The 21,217-nt window shown below is 31.5% G+C and overlaps 2 protein-coding genes across 3 annotated transcripts; both read right to left on the bottom strand.

Moving 5' to 3' along the window:
* Positions 1-12,481: 12,481 nt before the first annotated feature.
* On the bottom strand, positions 12,482-13,105 carry LOC123202850. The gene has a single exon (XM_044619001.1). It carries the CDS (start codon positions 13,103-13,105, stop codon positions 12,482-12,484), a length of 624 nt encoding a protein of 207 aa, XP_044474936.1.
* Positions 13,106-16,629: 3,524 nt separating this feature from the next.
* LOC123203179 lies at positions 16,630-19,315 on the bottom strand. Of its 2 annotated transcripts, none has more exons than XM_044619395.1 (5): positions 19,009-19,315; positions 18,754-18,815; positions 18,455-18,635; positions 18,084-18,288; positions 16,630-17,035 (listed from the first exon to the last, which is right to left on the bottom strand). In XM_044619395.1, exons 1-4 carry the CDS (start codon positions 19,220-19,222, stop codon positions 18,188-18,190), a joined length of 558 nt encoding a protein of 185 aa, XP_044475330.1. In that variant the 5' UTR covers positions 19,223-19,315; the 3' UTR covers positions 16,630-17,035; positions 18,084-18,187. The 2 variants fall into 2 exon arrangements, with proteins under 2 accessions (XP_044475330.1, XP_044475331.1); XM_044619396.1 differs by having other exon boundaries at positions 18,455-18,632.
* Positions 19,316-21,217: the final 1,902 nt, after the last annotated feature.

Raw genomic sequence — 21,217 nt, 5'->3', positions numbered from 1 at the left:
ACCAAAATAACTTCTCCTAATCTAGATTCTCTTTTAATGGATACAAATTTATGATTGATAACTATATTTTAAAAATAAGACAAACAAACAACTTTCAAATATAAATGAATTATTAATAAAACCATGGTTTTAAAAACCGGACCGGACCGGCCGGTTGAACCGGTCGGTCCGTGAACCGACACTATAGCCGAGTACTGTTGAAGAATAAACCGTTTTAGTGTAAAAATCAGATTGGACCGCGGTTGAACCGTCGGGTCTCTCCTGAACCGCGGTCCTGCAAAATCCGGTTCAAAGCTACATATAAACACTGTTTTTCTTCCTCTTCCTTGCAGTGCACGCAGTCGCAATCTCAATTGCTGCAGCCGACGAATTTCAAGGCCGAATTTCTTGTTCCTTCTTGTTCCTTACCGACGATGGTAGTTGACGACGGCCGACGACGACGTTGCCGCCGAGGTGTGTTGGTTTGCAGGCTTACAAGGCAGCAGTTTCACTACTATATTTGCAACGTTTGACGGCAACTTCTTCAACTCAGATGGTGGCTGACGACGACGATTTTTCGTTGCTATTGTGACCGACGACTTCTCAGGCAACGACGGGAAGCTGGTGTTTTGTAAGGCTTTGAAAACTTTTGGATCAAATGTTAATTAAGGCTAGGAAAACTTATTGGAAAATCTTCAAATTTAACTGCATGGCATGAATTTATGTTTGTAGTACAGTGAATGTGTTTATTGCTTTCAAATTTAAAACAAAGCAGTGATCCTTGGTTTATTAAAATCATAGGTCAATTTATATAAACAAATATGAATTCCCAATTAGAAAATATTAGTTGATTTATTATTAATTTGTAATTTTATATTACGAATTTATAATTTTATTATATATCTGTATTGAATATCCGGATTGAATGTATTTCATTCATAATGTGGTTAGTTTCTAAGAATTTGAAAGTTGAATATCAGTCATTCTGTGATACCCTATTTACATATAATGAACTAATATATGATAATTTATAACAATTATTATTGCAAATAATGAATATTGAAATTCAAATTACGAATGTATGAAGATATGTATTGTGATCAAATTACGAATATTGTTATTTAGAATGAATGTATGAAATTATGTATGTTGAAATTCCATAGTTGAATTAAATAATAAAAGTGATTATGAGTTTTTGAGTATTTGACTTTCACATAACAAATATTGATGATATTAAATTTTAAAATTAAAAGTTATATTTTAGGGTTAGGGTTTATAAAAGTTTTTATTTTTAATAGTAAATTTTATATAAAAGTTCTTCAACACCATGTCGAGTGAAAGGTGATATTACTTGGACACATGTTTGTGAGAGTATAGATGAGAATGGAAAGAAGATGTTAAAGTCTTTATATTGTAGTAAGACAATTAAAGGAGGTGGGATATATAGAATGAAGCAACATTTGGCCGGAAAAAAAGGGGATGTTGGTCCATGCACTAAAGTTCCTCATGATGTTAGATATCAAATGGTTAATGCATTAGATGAGATTGCAGCAAAAAATAAAGAAAGACAAGAATTTCGTAAGCATGCAACTCTTTTTGGTGCTACTATACCTCCATTTGAGGGTGATATTGCAGTTGAAGAATTTCAAGGGCTGTCTCCTCCTATGAACATGACTGAAGGTAATATTGGTATTGGGTCTTTTGGAAAACAAATTAGACTTACAAATGATTCAAAAAGAAAATGAACGATTGGTGTTGGGGATTTTTTTGCTCCAAGGACTACTAGTAGAGCTCAACCTTCAATAAAGAGTGTTTTGGCTGGAAAAGAAGCCAAATGGAGAGCTGATATAGCTGTTGTGAGGTTCTTATATGATGCTTGTATCCCTCTGAATGTATTAAATTCTATTTATTTCCAACCTATGTTAGATGCCATTACTGCAATTGGGTCTGGATATAAGCAGTCGACATATCATGAAGCACGAGTGAATTTGTTGAATGATTTAAAGAAGGAAGTGCAATTATTTATTGATAGTTATAGAAAAAATTGGGAAGAAGTTAGTTGTATACTTATGGTTGATGGTTGGACAGATATTTCTAGTAGGTCGCTGATAAATTTTTTAGTATATTGTCCAAAATGGATTTGTTTTATCAAATCAGTAGATGCATCTAATGTTGTAAAGGGGACAGACACATTATTTAGGTTGTTTGAGGAAATAGTATTATGGGTTGGGCCAAAGAGCATCGTCCATTTTGTGACTGATAATGGAGCTAATTATAAAGCAGTTGGAGGATTATTGTCTGAAAAATATAAAAATATTACTTGGTCGCCTTGTGTCACACATTGTATCAATTTGATTTTGAAAGATATTAGTGAAATGGATCACATTATTAGAATTTCCAAATGTGCATCTCTTGTGACAAAGTTCGTTTATAATCATACATTATTGATAACTTGGTTGAGGAAGAGAGAAGGATGGAGAAAAATTATACGGCCTGGTGCAACCCGATTTGCTACGACTTTCATCGCATTACAAAGTCTTTTTGAGCATAAGCATGACTTACAAGCGATGGTCACTGACAGGTTTTTTATTAATTCTAGATATGCAAACAGTAATCAAGGCAAAGAGGTTGTGATCATAATTTTGAATAATGATTTTTGGAACGAAATAGGTATAATTGTAAAAGTTGTGGAACCATTGATACGTTTGCTTTGTATTATAGACTCAGATGAACGACCTTCATTAGGATATGTCTATGATGGAATGCATAGAGCGAGATTGGGGATAAAGAAGTTGTTTAAGAATAAAAAGAAATTCTACAAGCCTTATAATCAAATAATCAAGTTGAGGTGGGATAAGACATTGCGTCGAGGTATTCATGTAGCTGCGTATTACTTGAATCCTGCATTTCAGTATGATCGTGAATCTTTCTACACAAAACCAGAGGTATTACAGGGTTTTCTAGATGTTGTTGAGAGTAAAACATGTATGTTTAATGTTAGTGAGGTGAAGTTAGTAGAAGAAAGTAGAATATTGTATTTACACATGTCACAGAATATTGTATATTGTAAGCATTTTGTGACATGTGTTATAGTATATTGTAAGCAGAGTAATGTTAGTAAGGCGAAGTTAGGTCTTACAGTATATTGTCAGCATTTTGTGACATGTGTTGTAATTCATACATGTTTAAGGTTTTCAAAATCGGTCTGGGATAAAAACCGTTTTAAGTACTGGTTTCGGTCGGACCGTTTGAACCAGTCGATTGGACCGTTTCGACCAGTTTTATGTAAAATCCTAAAAAAAATATGTTTAATTAGTAATTACATATGTTTTACACAGTAAATTTTATATTGTGCATACTTTTTAATTTTCACAATTAACAAAATATATGCATCATTAAACATAAATATAATAAGTAATAACATTTAACTTTGCATCAAAACAAAACATATACATAAAACAAATCCAATTTTACAAACACATGCACTATTAATTATTGAACACTAAAACAAATCAGAAATCTAATATATGCATTAAATAAAATATAAAATCAACCAATCAATATAACCATTATTAAACAAATAATATTCAATTCAACATTTAACAAAACATATCAAAAATATAATTTGTTTAATATAAAGTTTAATAAATGAATAATTAGTCATTTTTTATTATCACTAATGATAAAAGATCCTGTCATCGCTTCTGTTGCACCCTCTATCAATTGTTCATCTTCTACACCATCTTTTTCAATAGTATTATCTACAAAATTTATAATTGAATATTTTATTTTCTTTCAGCCTAAAAAATCAATCATTTATATAAGTGTATAAATATTTGTGTAAGTACTAAAAAAATATTTTTACTTGGAAAATTATGTGACAAATCATAATTTGTTGAATCATTATTGATAGGAATAGATCCCTCTCCATAAAGCATTTGATCCAATTCATCTGCATTAAGTTCACTGAACTCCTCTTCCTCGTCTACTATCCAAAAATCTTTTTTATCGATACTTTCATAATCAATTGGATCAAAATTTGATTTCTTATAACATAACCTAAATAGCCAAAATGATAAAAAGTAAAGATTAAAGAGCATTAAATAGGGCACATGTAAAGTTGGAAATAATCATTAAACATGATAAAATAGTTTAAATAAAAATATTTATAAATGTAATGAAACATAATTGATAATTGTGTTACCTGTTTTGTAACCGTAAGTTATAATGAATAAAAACAAGATCATTTACACGTTGATGCTCCAATTTATTTCTCTTTTTAGTATGTGTGCGTTAAAAAACACTCCAATTATGCTCACAGCCTGAAGATGTTGAAGTTTGACTAAAAATTTTAATTGCAAACTTCTGTAAATTGGGAGTACTGTACCCATATGTTCTCTATCATTCATCTAATACAAAATAACATGTAAATAATTATGTGATAGAATTTTATAAATTGGAAAAAGAATCGAGACATAAGAAACATATAAATTAAATTCATACCAGGTCGTGTGGTTTTGCATGTTTCAATAGCAAGCTGACGCGAGAAACTCCCCTCGCAATCACGAAACATTCTGCTTTCTTCTACTAACTTCGCCTTATTAACATTAAACATACATGTTTTACTCTCAACAACATCTAGAAAACCCTGTAATACCTCTGGTTTTATGCAGAAAGATTCACGATCATACTGAAATATAGGATTCAAGTAATACGTAGCTGCATGAATACTTCAACACAATGTCTTATCCCACCTCAACTTGATTATTTGAGTATAAGGCTTATAGAATTTCTTTTTATTCTTAAACAACTTTTTTATCCCCAATCTAGCTCTATGCATTCCATCATAGACATATCCTAATAAAGGTCGTTCATCTGAGTCTACAATACGAAGCAAACACATCAATGGTTCCACAACTTTTATAATTATACCCATTTCGTTCCAAAAATCATTATTCAAAATTATGATCACAACCTCTTTGCCTTGATTACTCTTTGCATATCTAGAATTAATAAAAAACCTGTCAGTCACCATTGCTTGTTAGTCATGCTATGCTAAAAAAGACTTTGCAATGCGATGAAAGTCATAGCAAATCGGGTTGCACCAGGCCATATAATTTCTTTCCATCCTTCTCTCTTCCTCAACCAAGCTATCAATAATGTATGATTATAAATGAACTTTGTCACAAGAGATGCACATTTGGAAATTCTAATAATGTGATCCATTTCACCAATATCTTTCAAAATCAAATTGATACAATGTGTGACACAAGGCGACCAAGTAATATTTTTATATTTTTCAGACAATAATCCTCCAGCTGCTTTATAATTAGCTCCATTATCAGTCACAAAATGAACAATGCTCTTAGGCCCAACCCATAATACTATTTCCTCAAACAACCTAAATAATGTGTCTGCCCCCTTTACAACATCAGATGCATCTGCTGATTTGATAAAACAAATCCCTTTTGGACAATATACTAAAAAATTTATCAGCAACCTACTAGAAATATCTATCCAACCATCAGCCATAAGTGTACCACCAACTTCTTCTCAATTTTTTCTGTAACTATCAATAAGTAATTGCACTTCCTTCTTTGAATCATTCAACAAATTCACTCGTGCTTTATGATATGTCGGCTGCTTATATCCATACCCAATTATAGTAATGGCATCTAACATAGGTTGGAAATAAATAGAATTTAATGCATTCAGAGGGATACAAGCATCATATAAAAACCTCACAACAGCTATATCAGCTCTCAATTTGGCTTCTTTTCCAACCAAAACACTCTTTATTGAAGGTTAAGCCCCACTAGTAGTCCTTGGAGCAAAAAAATCCCCAACACCAATCAGTCTTTTTCTTTTTGAATCATTTGTAAGTCTAATTTGTTTTCCCAAAGACCCAATACAAGTATTACCTTCAGTCATGTTCATAGAAGGAGACAACCCTTCAAATTCTTCAACTACAATATCACCCTCAAATGGAGGTATAGTAGCACCAAAAGGAGTTGCATGCCTGCGAAATTCTTGTCTTTCTTTATTTTTCGCTGCAATCTCATCTAATGCATTGACCATTTGATATCTAACATCATGAGGAACTTTAGTGCATGGACCAACATCCCTTTTTTTTTCAGCCAAATGTTGCTTCATTCTATATATCCCACCTCCTCTAATTGTCTTATCACAATATAAACACTTTAACATCTTCTTTCCATTCTCATCTATACTCTCACAAACATGTGTCCAAGTAATATCACCTTTCACTCGACATGGTGTTGAAGAAACTCCAGATCCAGATGAGGACATACTTTCACTTTGTTTATCTATTGCATATAAAATAACAATAAAATCAAAATACCAATTAATATATATATATATATATATATATATATATATATATATATATATATATATATATATATATTCATTTAATATTAAAAATAAAAACTTTTATAAACCCTTACCCTAAAATATAACTTTTAATTTTAAAATTTAATATCATCAATATTTGTTATATGAAAGTCAAATACTCAAAAACTCATAATCACTTTTATTATTTAATTCAACTATGGAATTTCAACATACATAATTCCATACATTCATTCTAAATAACAATATTCGTAATTTGATCACAATACATATCTTCATACATTCGTAATTTGAATTTCAATATTCATTATTTGCAATAATAATTGTTATAAATTATCATATATTAGTTCATTATATGTAAATAGGGTATCAAAGAAAGACTGATATTCAACTTTCAAATTCTTAGAAACTAACCACATTACGAATGAAATACATTCAATCCGGATATTCAATACAGATATATAATAAAATTATAAATTCGTAATATAAAATTACAAATTAATAATAAATCAACTAATATTTTCTAATTGGGAATTCATATTTGTTTATATAAATTGACCTATGATTTTAATAAACCAAGGATCACTGATTTGTTTTAAATTTGAAAGCAATAAACACATTCACTGTACAAAGTTTTCAAACACATTCACTGTACTACAAACATAAATTCATGCCATGCAGTTAAATTTGAAAAATTTTCAATAAGTTTTCCTAGCCTTAATTAAGCAATTGATCCAAAAGTTTTCAAAGCCTTACAAAACACCAGCTTCCTGTCATTGCTTGAGAAGTCATCGGTCACAACAATAACGGAAAATAATCATCGTCAGCCACCGTCTGAGCCGGAGAAGTCTATTTTGTGACATGGGTTGTTGTGACACTTTTTTTGTGACATGGAGTATAAAGGCTACTTTTTAAAAAATTTATCGTCACCTAACACATGTCACAAAATATTGTAAGCATTTTGTGACATGGGTTGTATTTAGAAGGTTTTGATAACTTACTTTATGATGTCAATATAAAATAATAATAAAGGAAAATATATTTTAAAAAATTGCCATAATTTGCTAATATTTAATGATTGATAACTATATTTTAAAAAGAAGACAAACAAAAATTTTAAATTAAAGATAAAACTATACGTATGTATTTTTTGTACATAGATGGTGTGTTATTATATGATCAAATAATTTTAAATTAAAGATAAGTAACACTCAATCATATGATGATAAATTATTTGTGTATCAAAAGAATGTACACATAGCATTATTGATGAATTACAACACATGTCACAAAATGCTTACAATATACTGTAAGACTTTCAAATTAGCAATGGGGCTAATCACAATTGGCCATGACAGTTGGTTGTGCTGGCTCTCATGGCCCATTGTGACTAGGGACTGGGCTATGCCTAGACGGGTTGAGTCAGCCCACTTGGAGGATCCATGCAACCTTTGAAACCAAGAAAAATGAAGTTCTAGCAAATTCCAAGTCAAAAGAAGCATTGCACCTTCAATTTTGGCCCAAAACCACTTTTGGGTATAATTTCATTACATGCACCTAAGGCCCAAGTGAATTGCTTGCTCCAATTGATCCAAAAGTGTGACTTTGGAAGTCCATCAATGGCCCAAACGTCCAAACACCATTTTGAGAAGCCCAAAAAGCCCAAACTTGGTTTTTAGTTACATTGAAAATAAATTAGAATTTGGTTGTTTTAGTTAGGAAACATCATTCCTAAAGTTAAGGAAAAAACAACTAACTTTTGTCTTTAGTTAATTACTATGTATGGGTTTGGTTTAGAATGAATAACTTAACTTAATTCATATCATTTTTAGTTGACTTTTGTGGGAAATATTGTATCATTGCCATCCATACCTCTTATATAAAGGGGTAGATCTTCATTTGTAATTGGTTGGTTGGCATTTTGAATGAAAATTTCAAGAAAGTTTTGTTGGCTTTTATCTTATTTACTTTATCCAATCATTCTTGGTGGAAGATTGGTGGTGGAAGACCCCAAGGTTGTGGAACTTTCTTTTATGCCTTAGTTACATTTTATGTTTCCTTAGAAATCCAAATTAGAGTGTATATGTGTGTTAATTTTGCTTATAACAGAGAGTTGTACAATAATTACGTTTTTTTGCCATTAACTTTGATCAGCATTTTGACTACTTTATCTATTGAATCTTGAGGGCTGCCATAGCTTGAAAGAAAGTTCATTGTGTTGTGATTATGATGATATGAATTCGGTTGGATTTGGAGTTGATTTGGTTGGCTAAATTGAATGAACAAAAAAACTGTACATGCCAAATGAACAGTAAAAACAGTTTTTGATTCTTTGGTTTCTTCTTGCATGTTTGGATGAATATGCATCATTTGGTGTCAAAGCCTAGGCTGCTTTTGTAATTTTTTGATTATAATATTCTTCTCGGAGTTACCGTTTACGGTCAAAATCCACTGTTCATCATAAAGTTACTGTTCATAGAACCTTAATTTGCCTAAAAAAAATCATTCCTTAGCCTAAAACACTCACCAATACTCACCCCCCCTTAAACACTTATAACGATTAGCGTTTACCGACTAGTCATTATCAAAAAAATGTCCCATAAAAGAACTTCATCCTCATCTTTATCCTCCTCACCTTCTCATCCTTGGGAATTTGCCTACATGACACTAAAAGAAGAGGTTAAAGGAGAACTTAAGGTCATTAGGGACCAAATGAATCAAATGATGCAAATGATGAGAGACTTGACCCTCACACAAAGCCGAACACCCTTATCACAACCCCAAACTTCAACAGAAAGCCAAATACCCCCTCCTCCACCTCACCCAACCTAACTCATCATCCAATAAGACATTTTAGACCTTCCCCTCCTCCTCCTAGACATACTAGGGAGGAATTGATGTTTTATGATGACTCAAGTGAAGAAGAACAAGGGAGGGCACCTAGGAGAAATAAGGATGATGATAGGGGATTAAAAATAAAAATTTTGAAATTTGAGGGTAGTATGAATCCGAATGACTTTATTGATTGGTTACATGCCAAAGAAAGAGTTTTTGAGTATAAAGGCTATTTGGATGAGAAAAAGTGCAAAATAACCGCCCTAAAATTTAAAGATTATGCTTCTTTGTGGTGGGAAAATTAAAAAAAAATAGAAAAGGGTGGTAAAGAGAAAGTTAGATCTTGGGAGAAATTTAAGAAGCTTATGAAGAAGAGATTTCTTCCCAACAATCATAAGCAAGACCTTTACCTCAAATTACACACTCTCAAGCAAGGAAGTGATAGTGTTGAGCATTATATAAGGGAATTTGAGAAGCTATTAATGAATAATGAGCTGTCGGAAGTAAGGGAGCAAACCATTGCAAGATTTATTGAAAGATTGAATCAAGACATTGCTCATATGGTGAAGTTGCAACCATATTGCATTTTTGAAGATGTGTGTAAGTTGGCTATTAAAGTGGAGAAGTAAAAGAAGGTCATGAAGCCCATGGTTTCCAAGTCATTCTCCAAAGGGACATTATTTAACAAAAACACATCTTTTACCAAGGGAACTACCTACCATAAAGGTTCCCCATCCTACACAAATGCTGCTGATTCTTCTTCCAAGGAGAAAGGCAAAGAAAAAAAGGTATAACCAATTAAGGACAAGCCTAATATGGTGAAGACCAACCTCTCCAACAAAAAGTGTTTTAAATGCCAAGGCTATAGACATTTCCAAGCTGAATGCCCTAATAGAAGATTTTTATCCTTGATAGAGATACAAGCTATTGAGGAGTCCCTTCAAAAAGAAGAAGAAAGTGAAGTTTCTAGCCATGAAAGTGATGAAGCCAATAAGGAAGAAGAAGAAATTCTACAAGGAGATGATGAAGGAGAGTTGCTAGTTATTAAAAGAGCTTTGCATGCTAAGCCTCTTCCTCATGAAGAGCAAAAACTCCATATTTTTCAATTAAGGTGCACTATTAAAGGTAAAGTGTGTTCTTTAATTATTGATAGTGGGAGTTGTGTAAATATGGTCTCATCCACCTTAGTAGACAAACTTGGGTTATCCACCATGCCACACTCTCAACCATACAAACTACAATGGTTAAGTAATGGAACCTGCCTACAAGTTGCAAGGCAAGTGCTTATTTTCTTATTTATTGGGAAGTGTTATAATAATGAGATTTTGTGTGATATGATTCCTATAGATGTTTGTCACTTGTTATTGGGAAGACCTTGGCAATTTGATAGGGAAGTGAAGCATGATGGCAAGAAGAACACTTACTCCTTTAAATTCAATGGCAAGACTATCACTTTAACTTCTCTTAGTCCACAACAAGTTCATAAAGCTATTAAGGGAAAAAGAGTTAAGAAAGAGAGGTTGTTTATGAATGGTCAGCAAGTGGAGGATAACCATCTTGAGGATTTGAGGGCAAATCCTTCTCAACCCCGAGAGGATGATGTATACATGGTTCCATTGTCATTTTTAGGTTCCAAACCATCCTCAAGTCTCCATGCAGCCTTTGAAGCCAAGAAAAATGAAGTTCTAGCAAATCCCAAGCCAAAGGAATCATTGCATCTTCAATTTTGGCCCAAAACTACTTTTGGGTATAATCTCATTATATGCACCCAAGGTCCAAGTGAATAGCTTGCTCCAATTGATCCAAAAGTGTGACTTTGGAAGTCCATCAATGGCCCAAACATCCAAGCACCATTTTGAGAAGCCCAAAGAGCCCAAAATTGGTTTTTAATTACATTGGAATTTGGTTAGTTTAGTTAGGAAATATCATTCCTAAAGCTAAGGAAAAAAACAACTAACTTTTGTTTTTAGTTAATTACTATGTATGGGCTTGATTTATAATGAATGGCTTAGCTTAATTCATGTCATTTTTAGTTGACTTTTATGGAAAATATTGTATCATTGTCATCCATGCCTCTTATATAAAGGGGTGGATCTTTATTTGTAATTGGTTGGTTGGCATTTTGAATGAAAATTTGAAGAAAGCTTTGTTGGCTTTTATCTCATTTCCTTTATCTAATCATTCTTGGTGGAAGATTGGTGGTGGAAGACCCCAAGGTTGGTGAAACTTTCCTTTATGCCTTGGTTACATTTTATGTTTCCTTAGAAATCCAAATTAGATTGTGTATGTGTGTTAATTTTGCTTATGGCAGAAAGTTGTACTATAATTACGTTTTCTGCCACTGACTTTGATCAACATTTTGACTACTTTATCTATTGAATCTTGAGGGCTACCATAGCTTGAAAGAAAGTTTATTGTGTTGTGATTATGATGATGCAAATTCGATTGGATTTGGAGTTTATTTGGTTGGTTAAATTGAATGAACAAAAAAACTGTATATTCAAAATAAGCAGTAAAAACAGTTTTTGATTCTTTGGTTTCTTGTTGAATGTTTGATTGAATATGCACTAATTAAAGTCATAAATTTATTTAGTTTTAACAAGAGTATAAATAATTTATTGTTAAAATTAAAAAAATAGTATATATAACAGCCAGATATTTAGTCACTCATTATTTTCCTCTTGCTATTGCTAGTTGCTTTTATAGTGTAGGAAAGACAGTCACTAGAAAGAGAGAATGTAGTTATAGGGATGTAACTATAATTTTCTAAAAGATAAGGAGTGGTTGAATGAGCGAAAGAAAAAACCCTAGTAGGAAAAAAAGTTACGCGTTCAAAACAAAGTTAGAGAAAATTATTAATTTTTCAAACTAAACTGCGAGTACTATCAAAAAAACTAACATTAGTAAGAGAAAAATAAAGAATGAATAAATATTCAGTCATTATAAGAGTTATTTTTATGATTTTAATGATCAATTATTTATACTTTTATAAAAAATAAATAAATTTATAACTTTTATAAGAAAAAAATTGGCCATTAAATGTCTGTTTTTCGTCATTAGAAGATTTTGAAGACAAAAAAAATCTTTCTTATCACTTATTGATATAAGTTTCCTCTTTAAAAATATTAGCCTTGTTAATTCTTTTAATGAATAATGGTTGTAACAACCTCATATATGCAAATAATTGTTATTGGAATTAAAAAGGAAAGGAGTCTTGGCATTATATTACTAGACCAAAATTTCCAGGAAAATTATTTCATTACTCATCAAATACAGATTAAACAAATCAATGAATTCAGGTCATCTTATTGGTAATAATTTGTCCAATGCGACTATACAGCATCACATAATAATTTCTAGTATTAATTGAATCCACAACTTGGGATTGAGACCCTCTAGAATTCAGCTGTTCTCCACAGTAATATTGACCATCATTAGCAACAAACGCATCATAATTTGCAGCCTCAGGATCAACATCCAAATCCGTCAAAGCCATTTTAAAACACTGCACAGTACATTGATACTGTGAAATGCAGTACTCGAGTGCCGATTTCAGTGCGGGTGAAGATTTTTCCTTCTTTGCCATTGCATCGATGTATGTTAGGCTGCTTGTCGAATTAGATATGGCCAAGTTTAGCTCGATCTTTGCCAACAATTTCTTGTTCTTTGCAAACGAGGCTTTAGGATCGAACACAAGAGCGGCAACACAATCGTTGTAATTTAAATGGCCCAGTTCGTTCGCTTCTTTGCAAACGCTATCGACTAAACTAGATGGTTTGTGGGTGCTTGATGTCGGGAGGGCGAGAGCTGGCGAAGGAAAGCGAAGAAGTAAGAGGAAAGAAATGGAAAATACTTGTGTTATGATCATCAATGGAGGAGAATTCTGATGAAAAGTCATTGAACCTTTGGGTGCATGCATGGTTAATTGCTAGTTGTTGCTTCACGTAAAGGGCAAATGGATCAAAGAAGTACAAAAGTAGACAAAGTTTTGGCTTGTGTTTAAAAGGTTTCGAGAACCTGCCATATAGTGTCATTATGAAATAATAACAAAGGAGATGCATTGACTCTTTAATGCAGAATCCTAGAAAAGCAACCGCAAATAAAGTTTTGGGTTGTTTTTACAAGGTTTTTTGGACTTACCATGTAAAGTCATTATAAAATAATAACATACGAAATTTTTTTAAAATATTTCCCTTAATTTGCAAATTTTTAATGGGAAAAAATTTGTTATTGATAACTATATATTAAAAAAAGACAAACAAACAAGTAATGAATTAAAATGCATGCTAGAAAATGCTTACAAGTTACCATAACGCTTCCAAATTTTAACAAACATTTTGAATTTGTTCTTTCAATAAAACTATATGCACCTATTTTAAGTATATAAATATATATATTTATATGTGTTATCACATTATTAGATGATTTTAAATTAAAGATAAAATAATACCCGACCATGTGATGATATATATAAATATGTACATAATTATATACTCAAAATGAATACATATAATATTGCTCTATAGGTATATATGATCTATATTTTTTATTACAATAATTATTACTAGAATTTCAAAGAAAATTATTTTTGGGTAAACTATGGGGGTTGATGGGATTTTAACCAACACTATAAAGATTATTGAATATGGTTAAGAAAATGTAGTTTTTTGAAATTGCCCCAATATATAAAGGAGGTTTGACCATTATTGACCTAGATAAAAAATTTTGTACTAACAAAAATCTCTCCTACCTACATTCGAACTACAATCCATGGTTGTTGTTTTTTTTTTTTTTAATTACTAAAATTCACTCAATATCTTTTCAAAATTGAGATTAAAATAGGTTCTAAGGTTATTACTAAGTGATTTAATTGTTTATTCTAAAATTGATGGTGATGTATTGCACATTAATTTAACTTTTTAACTTTTGCTATGAATGCCACATTTTGAAGTTAGAATTGGTTGTTAGTTGATGAAAATTGTTTTTTATTAGTTTAAGGTGTGATTTCTGGTTCGAAACTCTAAATTTGACTGGAAAATAAAAGATTTTTGAGAGATATAATATTTTGTATTTCAGTTTAAATTATCAAATTTTGCTTATAAATATCACATTTTTTACTTGAAATTGGTTGTTAGTTAATAGATAAATATTTTTTGGTCAATCTATAGTGTGATTTGTGGTTTGAAATTGTGATTTTGATCAGAATAATGCAAGGGTCTACTAGAAGGTTTTGTGATATTTTTCACATAAGGAGAAAATGATATTTTTGACTAGAGGTAAATTGATATTCTACATATTACCCATTTTTTGTATTTTATTTTTAAATTATGGTTGTTATATTTTACTACAAATTAAAACTTGCAAAAACTCATCTATAACAACTAAATTTCATTCAGTTGCCCGAATTAATTTTTTGATGCCTCACTTTTTCCGTAAAAAAGAAACTATAGAGTACTAAAAAGTAATTTTTTATAATTATTTTTTTTTCAAATAATTTTATTTTGACAATTAAGTATTTAATTACGAAATAGAGTAAAAACTTATCCCTTTTAGGCGCTTCATGTTCCCGCTAAAGGAAAATATGTGGTAACCACATGTTATTTTGGCAACTAAAGTTTTAATTCTGAATAAATTTGTTTGGCAAAATGTAACATACTAATATAGAGGTAAGATTCATCCCCCTTATAGTGCCCCATGTTCCCCTTAGAGGAAAATATGTGGTAACTAAAATGTTATTCCGATAACTAAAATGTTAATTATGAATAAATTTGTTTAGCAAAATGTAATGTGCTAATAGTAACTAATCAAATATTTACCTAAAATACTACAAACAAACATGGAAATAACAACAACTTTATTTTATGAAAGTCTAATTTGGAAAGAAAATCAAGAGGTGATTTGCTTTAGGGATGGCAACAGGGAGGGGTAGAGAGGGGATCTCAATCCCCGTTCCTGTCTCCATTGGGAAGATGAAAATGATTTTTCATCCTCTCTTCGCAAAGAAAAAACTCTTCCTCATCCCCTTCCCGTCTCCACGGGAAAAAATCCCCTCCCCGTATCCACATGAAAAAATTTCTTCCTTCTACCATTTAAACACAATATAAATATATTAAATAACAAAATTAAATAAAATTAAAATCAATCTACTATTTCAAATATCATAAATATAATATATTAACCACTATAATATATACATTAATAAACTAACTAAATTTAAAAATATATATAATTTAAAATTATAAAGATATGTTAGTATTTTAAACAAATAAATTAATATAAAGAGACAGGGATGGGACTGGGGCTGAGCGGGGAGGGGACACATGTATTCCCGTCCCCGACCTGTAACTGATTTGCAAGAATTTTTTCATCCCTGTCCCCGTCTCCTTCTCCACTTCTATCGAGGAATCCCCTCCCCATTTGGGTGGGAAAGGTCAATGCCCCTAAAGTCGGGCTAAAATTACCATCTCTAATTTGCTTTCTTGGAATTCTACCAGAGTAAATGAATAACAACTAATTATATTACTATATGATTGGAAGAAGATGATTCATCTTCGTACAACCATGGAGAAAGTCGATCTTTGGCCACGGAGACAATTTGTTTAACGCTAATGAACAAAAAGTATCATTTGTCTTTATTTGGGGGAAGAGCAACCAAACGTTGTTCACCTTGGCTGATTTCGTTAGAATCAACCTAAAAATGGAGGGAGAGAGAGTTGACGAATGCATGGGTTACTAGAGAAAGAAGAAAAAAACTTTGTTGAGAAAAGTTAACTTTTCAAACTTTTTTACGGGGAGGACATTGTTAATTCTTTTAATTAAAAAGAAGAAACGTAATAAAATTTTTATTTTATTTCAAATTTTTTATTAAATAACGGTTTTATTCTTAAACCTAATTAAGAATTTTAACAATTTTTAAAATACACCAAATTTTGGATGGGAGTAAAACTTTTGGCCTTTACTTAATTACGTATTTTATTTATGCATATTCAACAGTTTAAAATGATGAATGAACATTTTGGGCTTATCATATTAGTTTTAGCGAAATCCAATTCACTAAAAATCTTCATATAATAATTTCTAATTATATTGAAGCAACACCCTTCACAACTCAACTTCTCCTTACAACAATGAGCACCATCTTAAGCAACTTTTGCATCATAATCTGTAGTTAAGGGATCCTTGTCCACTTCGTTCAAAGCCATTTTAAATGACGAAGTTTCTACATTCTCCATAATGGGAAGCGGGCCAATTTCAAATCCGGTGAGGAGCTTCCCTTCTTACTAGCAATGTTATATATACATTTTTTTTATATATAATTATGTACATAAATAATATATCATTATATAATTGAATATTATTTTATTTTTAATTTAAAATTATTTAATTATATAATAATACATTATATATGACACAATCGTATATCCAAAAATGTGTTTATATAGTTTTATTTCTTAAAAAAAAAAGTACTTTGTAAAGCAATATGCATGGTGAGGAATTTCAAGTCCCAACCATTACATGAAAATCTGCATCAATATATTTCAAACATCATTACTGTGATCACACTAAGAGCAAGTTAAATAACCCATCATTGGCGTGCTTCCTTTGGAGCATTGTAGCCTCTACTTTCAGTGACAGTGGAGTTGGCAAGAACATTTGGTGAAATTTCCCAGCTTCCACCACTTCTTCCCCAACTTGAGTGCCGAGTATCTGCTCGAATGGTGGGAGCACGGATATCTGAACTCATAACATTTTCAACCTCTGCGGCATTATGGGGAGGACCATTGTTACCTCTACTACGGATGCCCCCTTCTATTTCTTCAATATTACGACGCTGGGAAATCTTCAGTAGCTATTCAAATGAAAAAATTAATGATTTAAACATAGCATGAAATATGAATTCAAGGAAAGAGAAAAATTACATAGCGTAAAACTTTCAAGTTTATAGAAAAATATTTGCAAGTACTATATTAATATCAGCACTGTCAGTCCAGCTGAACCAAACATGCAGCAAAGAACTCAAATATGTAGCACTTCAAAAGTACAGATACCCGAGAAACAAACTTCATTGTTTTGTTTCTTTCCCCTTGCCACTAGCGAGATTAAGGTCCATGAAAGCACACTTCCATTCATATTATCTCTGAATTTATACCTTTTATTTATTTCCTATAATCCCAAGGAGCTGGGGTAAAGTGCCCAAGGAGAGAAGGCGGTGTTAAGTATTTTCCACCTTTCACAGCCACAATTGAAACATCAGTAGTTCAGGAAGTGTTCAACAATCTCTGGGGAAAACAATTTCCTATTTTGGGAATACACAAAACAAGTTTGATACCGCATTTGGAGAGTAAAGTTTGAAAATAAGAATTTTATATATTTTCCGAAAACCAGTTTTAAATTTGATACAAATTCGAGTGCTTTTATGTGATGCCGATAAAATCGATTCACAAAAATTCACCTTCTACTTCTCTAAGACGCTTATATCAAACACAATTTCATTGTTTTTATATAGAGAATAAGGTGGTGCCCAAGCATAAACACACAATCAAATTGTAAAATTCAATTTGTCATTTTTATTTGAAGAAGATATAAAGCAATTATGCAAAACACTATCAAAAAAGCACTAAGAGCTCTTTATAACAGAGAGTTAAGTCAGATCATTCGGTAAAACATCCTATCTAAAAGATCATTCTGCAAAATGGAAGCACAGGATATCTTTTTCATATTCAATGAATTATTAGCAATAGCATCTTGTCTGCACAAACTTAGTAGACCAAGACTTGAATCCAATCATAAACATTTTTGCCACAGATACAGGGAAAATTAAAGTTCATTTCACTTGGCAACTAAACAGTAACCAAAAATAATCTCATGTTATGACCAAATGGTATAAAACAACCAACCTGATTTGTGCCGATGAGAGACAAACGGAAGCCTGTGAGTCCACCAACAAACCACAGGGAAATGAAACAATCTGCCATTAGTATGACAGATGCAGGAGATTCTTTCATCGCCCTCCTGGGCTCAATTCATTGAATTTTTTATTATAAAGAGTGCTGTCATGATTGAATTTCATCATCATTTGCGTATCTTTCTGTTGCCAGAATTCTGTGAAACAAAATTGACCATTTAATATCAATAACTATTTAAAATACAAAATAATAGTTTGTTCTTATATAACCAGAAAGACTGACAAACTTGGTCATTTGTACTATAAGGTAATCAAGTTCAGAAATGCGAAATCTTAGCTTTGGTTGCTAGTTTTTCTGCTTACCATTTCGCTTGTTCTTTCTCTTAGGCTTTTTCTTTCCCTTCCCCTTGCTTTCAGTCTTCTCAGAATTTTCTGGCCACTGGGAACCAGAAGCTAGATGAACTTGCAATGCCTCCTTACTGTCCTTATCCAATTTCTCTTCTGATCCCGCCTCTGTTGCCTTGCCTTTAGTACTCCTATTCTGCTGCAAGAATAGTTTATTCAAGTGAACACCCAACTGTAAAATCACAAAAAAAAAATCTAAATCTAATCTTATTACTTCATACTACATTTAACAGATGTGAAAAAAGAAATGAAATTACCTCAACTGCTGGGGCATTCAACAAAATGCTCTTTTCATCATCTGCATTTTCTATCAAAGCCTCTATTGTTTCCGATTTATCAAATCCAGATGTCACAAAATATATCAGCAATAATCCATCAGAAAGGAGAGACAAAAGATAATTTCTAAGTTTTCACGGTAATTATAATTAAGTAAAGAAGTATATCAATAAAATTGCAGCACATAAAGGCAGCAAGATATATTCCAGATCAAATAATCAATATCAAACTCATACCAGCTCTTTCATACTCCCCCGACTCATAAAAACATTTGGCGGCTGAATCAGCATTGCTTATAGCTTCAAATTTTATAGCAGCTTGCCTTAGTTTGATATTAGCCTCCACAGGGTTTAAACTGCGGATGCGGTCAGCATCAGCTTTAAGGGCAGTAGCTTTACACCTTTCCTCCCAGTAAAAATCTTTAGCTCTTTCGAAGCAAAAAGTTGCCATTTCATAATTACATTCATGAAATAGCTGGAAATAAGAAATAATTGACAAAAGAAGAAAAAAAAACAATCAGCATCACCGAGAAGGTACAACCTTCCTAACATGTACACACCTACCGCAACAAAATATGAATGTCAAATGGCTACAATGACAAAAATAATGATGACAGCAATTTTTTGTTTGTGTTGACTCAAGTCCTCTCAAAACTCAGATGCTTCCACGTATACCCATTATTGTCAACTGTCTGTGGTAATTTTCTTAGTTGCAAAGAAAAATTATTCCCAACCCAAGAATGTACATTCAAAATAAATATTAATTTATGTTTACTAATGATATGTTAAGTGATTAAACACAAATTTATTTCTAATAAAATCATAGTTACCATATAAATTAATATCCATTCTTAGTGCATATTATTTTATTTGAAAAAAAACATTTAATGTCACCCTAATATTCTCCATTATAATTTAACGAGATATTATACCTACTAAGGTGGGTTGCTAGAATATTATAGGGGTTATTAATTAAATATTTATATTTGCAGGGAATTATATGAAAATATTTAACAAATCTAATCTTATGACTGACATTGATATAAATATGAATATGAACTTCAATTGTGTTATCTCTAAAGTTATGCTGATTTTGTGTTGTCGTGTTGGTTTATTATTAATATAAATATTTTTGAAGGTTTAGGGGTGGTTAAAAGTGGAATGATGTGTTATACAAAAGTTTATAAACATTTTGATTCTATCAACATGCCTTAGGGAGTTGTTTCCATATTTATATCAATGACAGTCAATTGTTGATATAAATGTGGTATAATGTGTTACACACAAGTTTCCATATACGGCTACCAAGTATGTGGGTAATGGATGTACTATCAAAGTTGAATAAGCTAGTGATACATCATAAGTTATGGTGGTAACAAGTACTAATGTATGGTGGATGGAATGTCAGGGAGCATTATTAGACCTATCAAGAGGCTATGTCAAAATTGACACGACTTATTGTGTCATGGGCCATGTTAGGCCAGGGTTCAAAAAAATGTGAACCCATGAAATTTGAAAGCTCAAGGCACGACCAACATGGTGGGTCATGCCTTTATGGACTTCTTTGTGGACTAGTTTGCCAAAATTATCAACTCATGAAATTTGATTTTCTTGCAATAGAATTTTCAGGTAAGTAGGATTCTCTCAACCCCTTATATGATATGTGATTGTTGTAGATTGAAGGATTTACCCTCTACCATTATTTGATAGAGGATCTAACGGGAATCAAGGATGATTAAATTGATCCTTGTTACTATTGCTTAATGAATGTTATGTATTGCAAATATGATGGTGATGGGATTTAGTATGTTAATCATGTGTTTTGAAGGATTATGTGAAAGTTTTTATATATGTATGTTAGAGATGATTTGAACTACAGTAAGCATTTCCTGAGCATTCGAGTTAGTGTAAGTTAATTTGAATTATTTTTGTGTCAACCCAAAGATGCTTTTATTTTGTTTTAAGTGGTGTTACGTTGACTCGAATTAACATATGTGTCAAAAAAACTCAACCTTAATTTGATTTTTTCAATCATGTCAAGTTAGATTAACAGGCTGTATTAAAAATTATCAACTCTATCTAATATTAATACTATTATAATATTTGCACAAAATGACACAATACCTTTTGACAATTAAAACTAACAGATGATTTTAACAAATGGGTGAAAAATAGCTTTTTCAAACTTAAATGGTGGGAATTGTCATTTCATAAAACTTTGAGAGAGAAATAGTCATTCGGCCATTAATAATTTACCATTAATAAATTTTAACATTAGGGCAAATTTTTCAATTGTTTAGTATTCTTTATTGTTTTTCTAAGTATCTATAATATATTTTGAATAATACTACTCATCCTAAAAAGCATATGAAAAATTCATATCTCAAATGATGTGTCTATGACCTTTATATATAAATAATTAAAAGCAAGAGTAATATTATCCATC

The sequence above is a fragment of the Mangifera indica genome, chromosome 19 (assembly GCF_011075055.1).
Source record: "Mangifera indica cultivar Alphonso chromosome 19, CATAS_Mindica_2.1, whole genome shotgun sequence".
Taxonomy (NCBI): Eukaryota; Viridiplantae; Streptophyta; class Magnoliopsida; order Sapindales; family Anacardiaceae; genus Mangifera; species Mangifera indica.
Note: the sequence above shows the minus strand (reverse complement) of the source record. Positions and strands in the feature narration are given on the sequence as shown.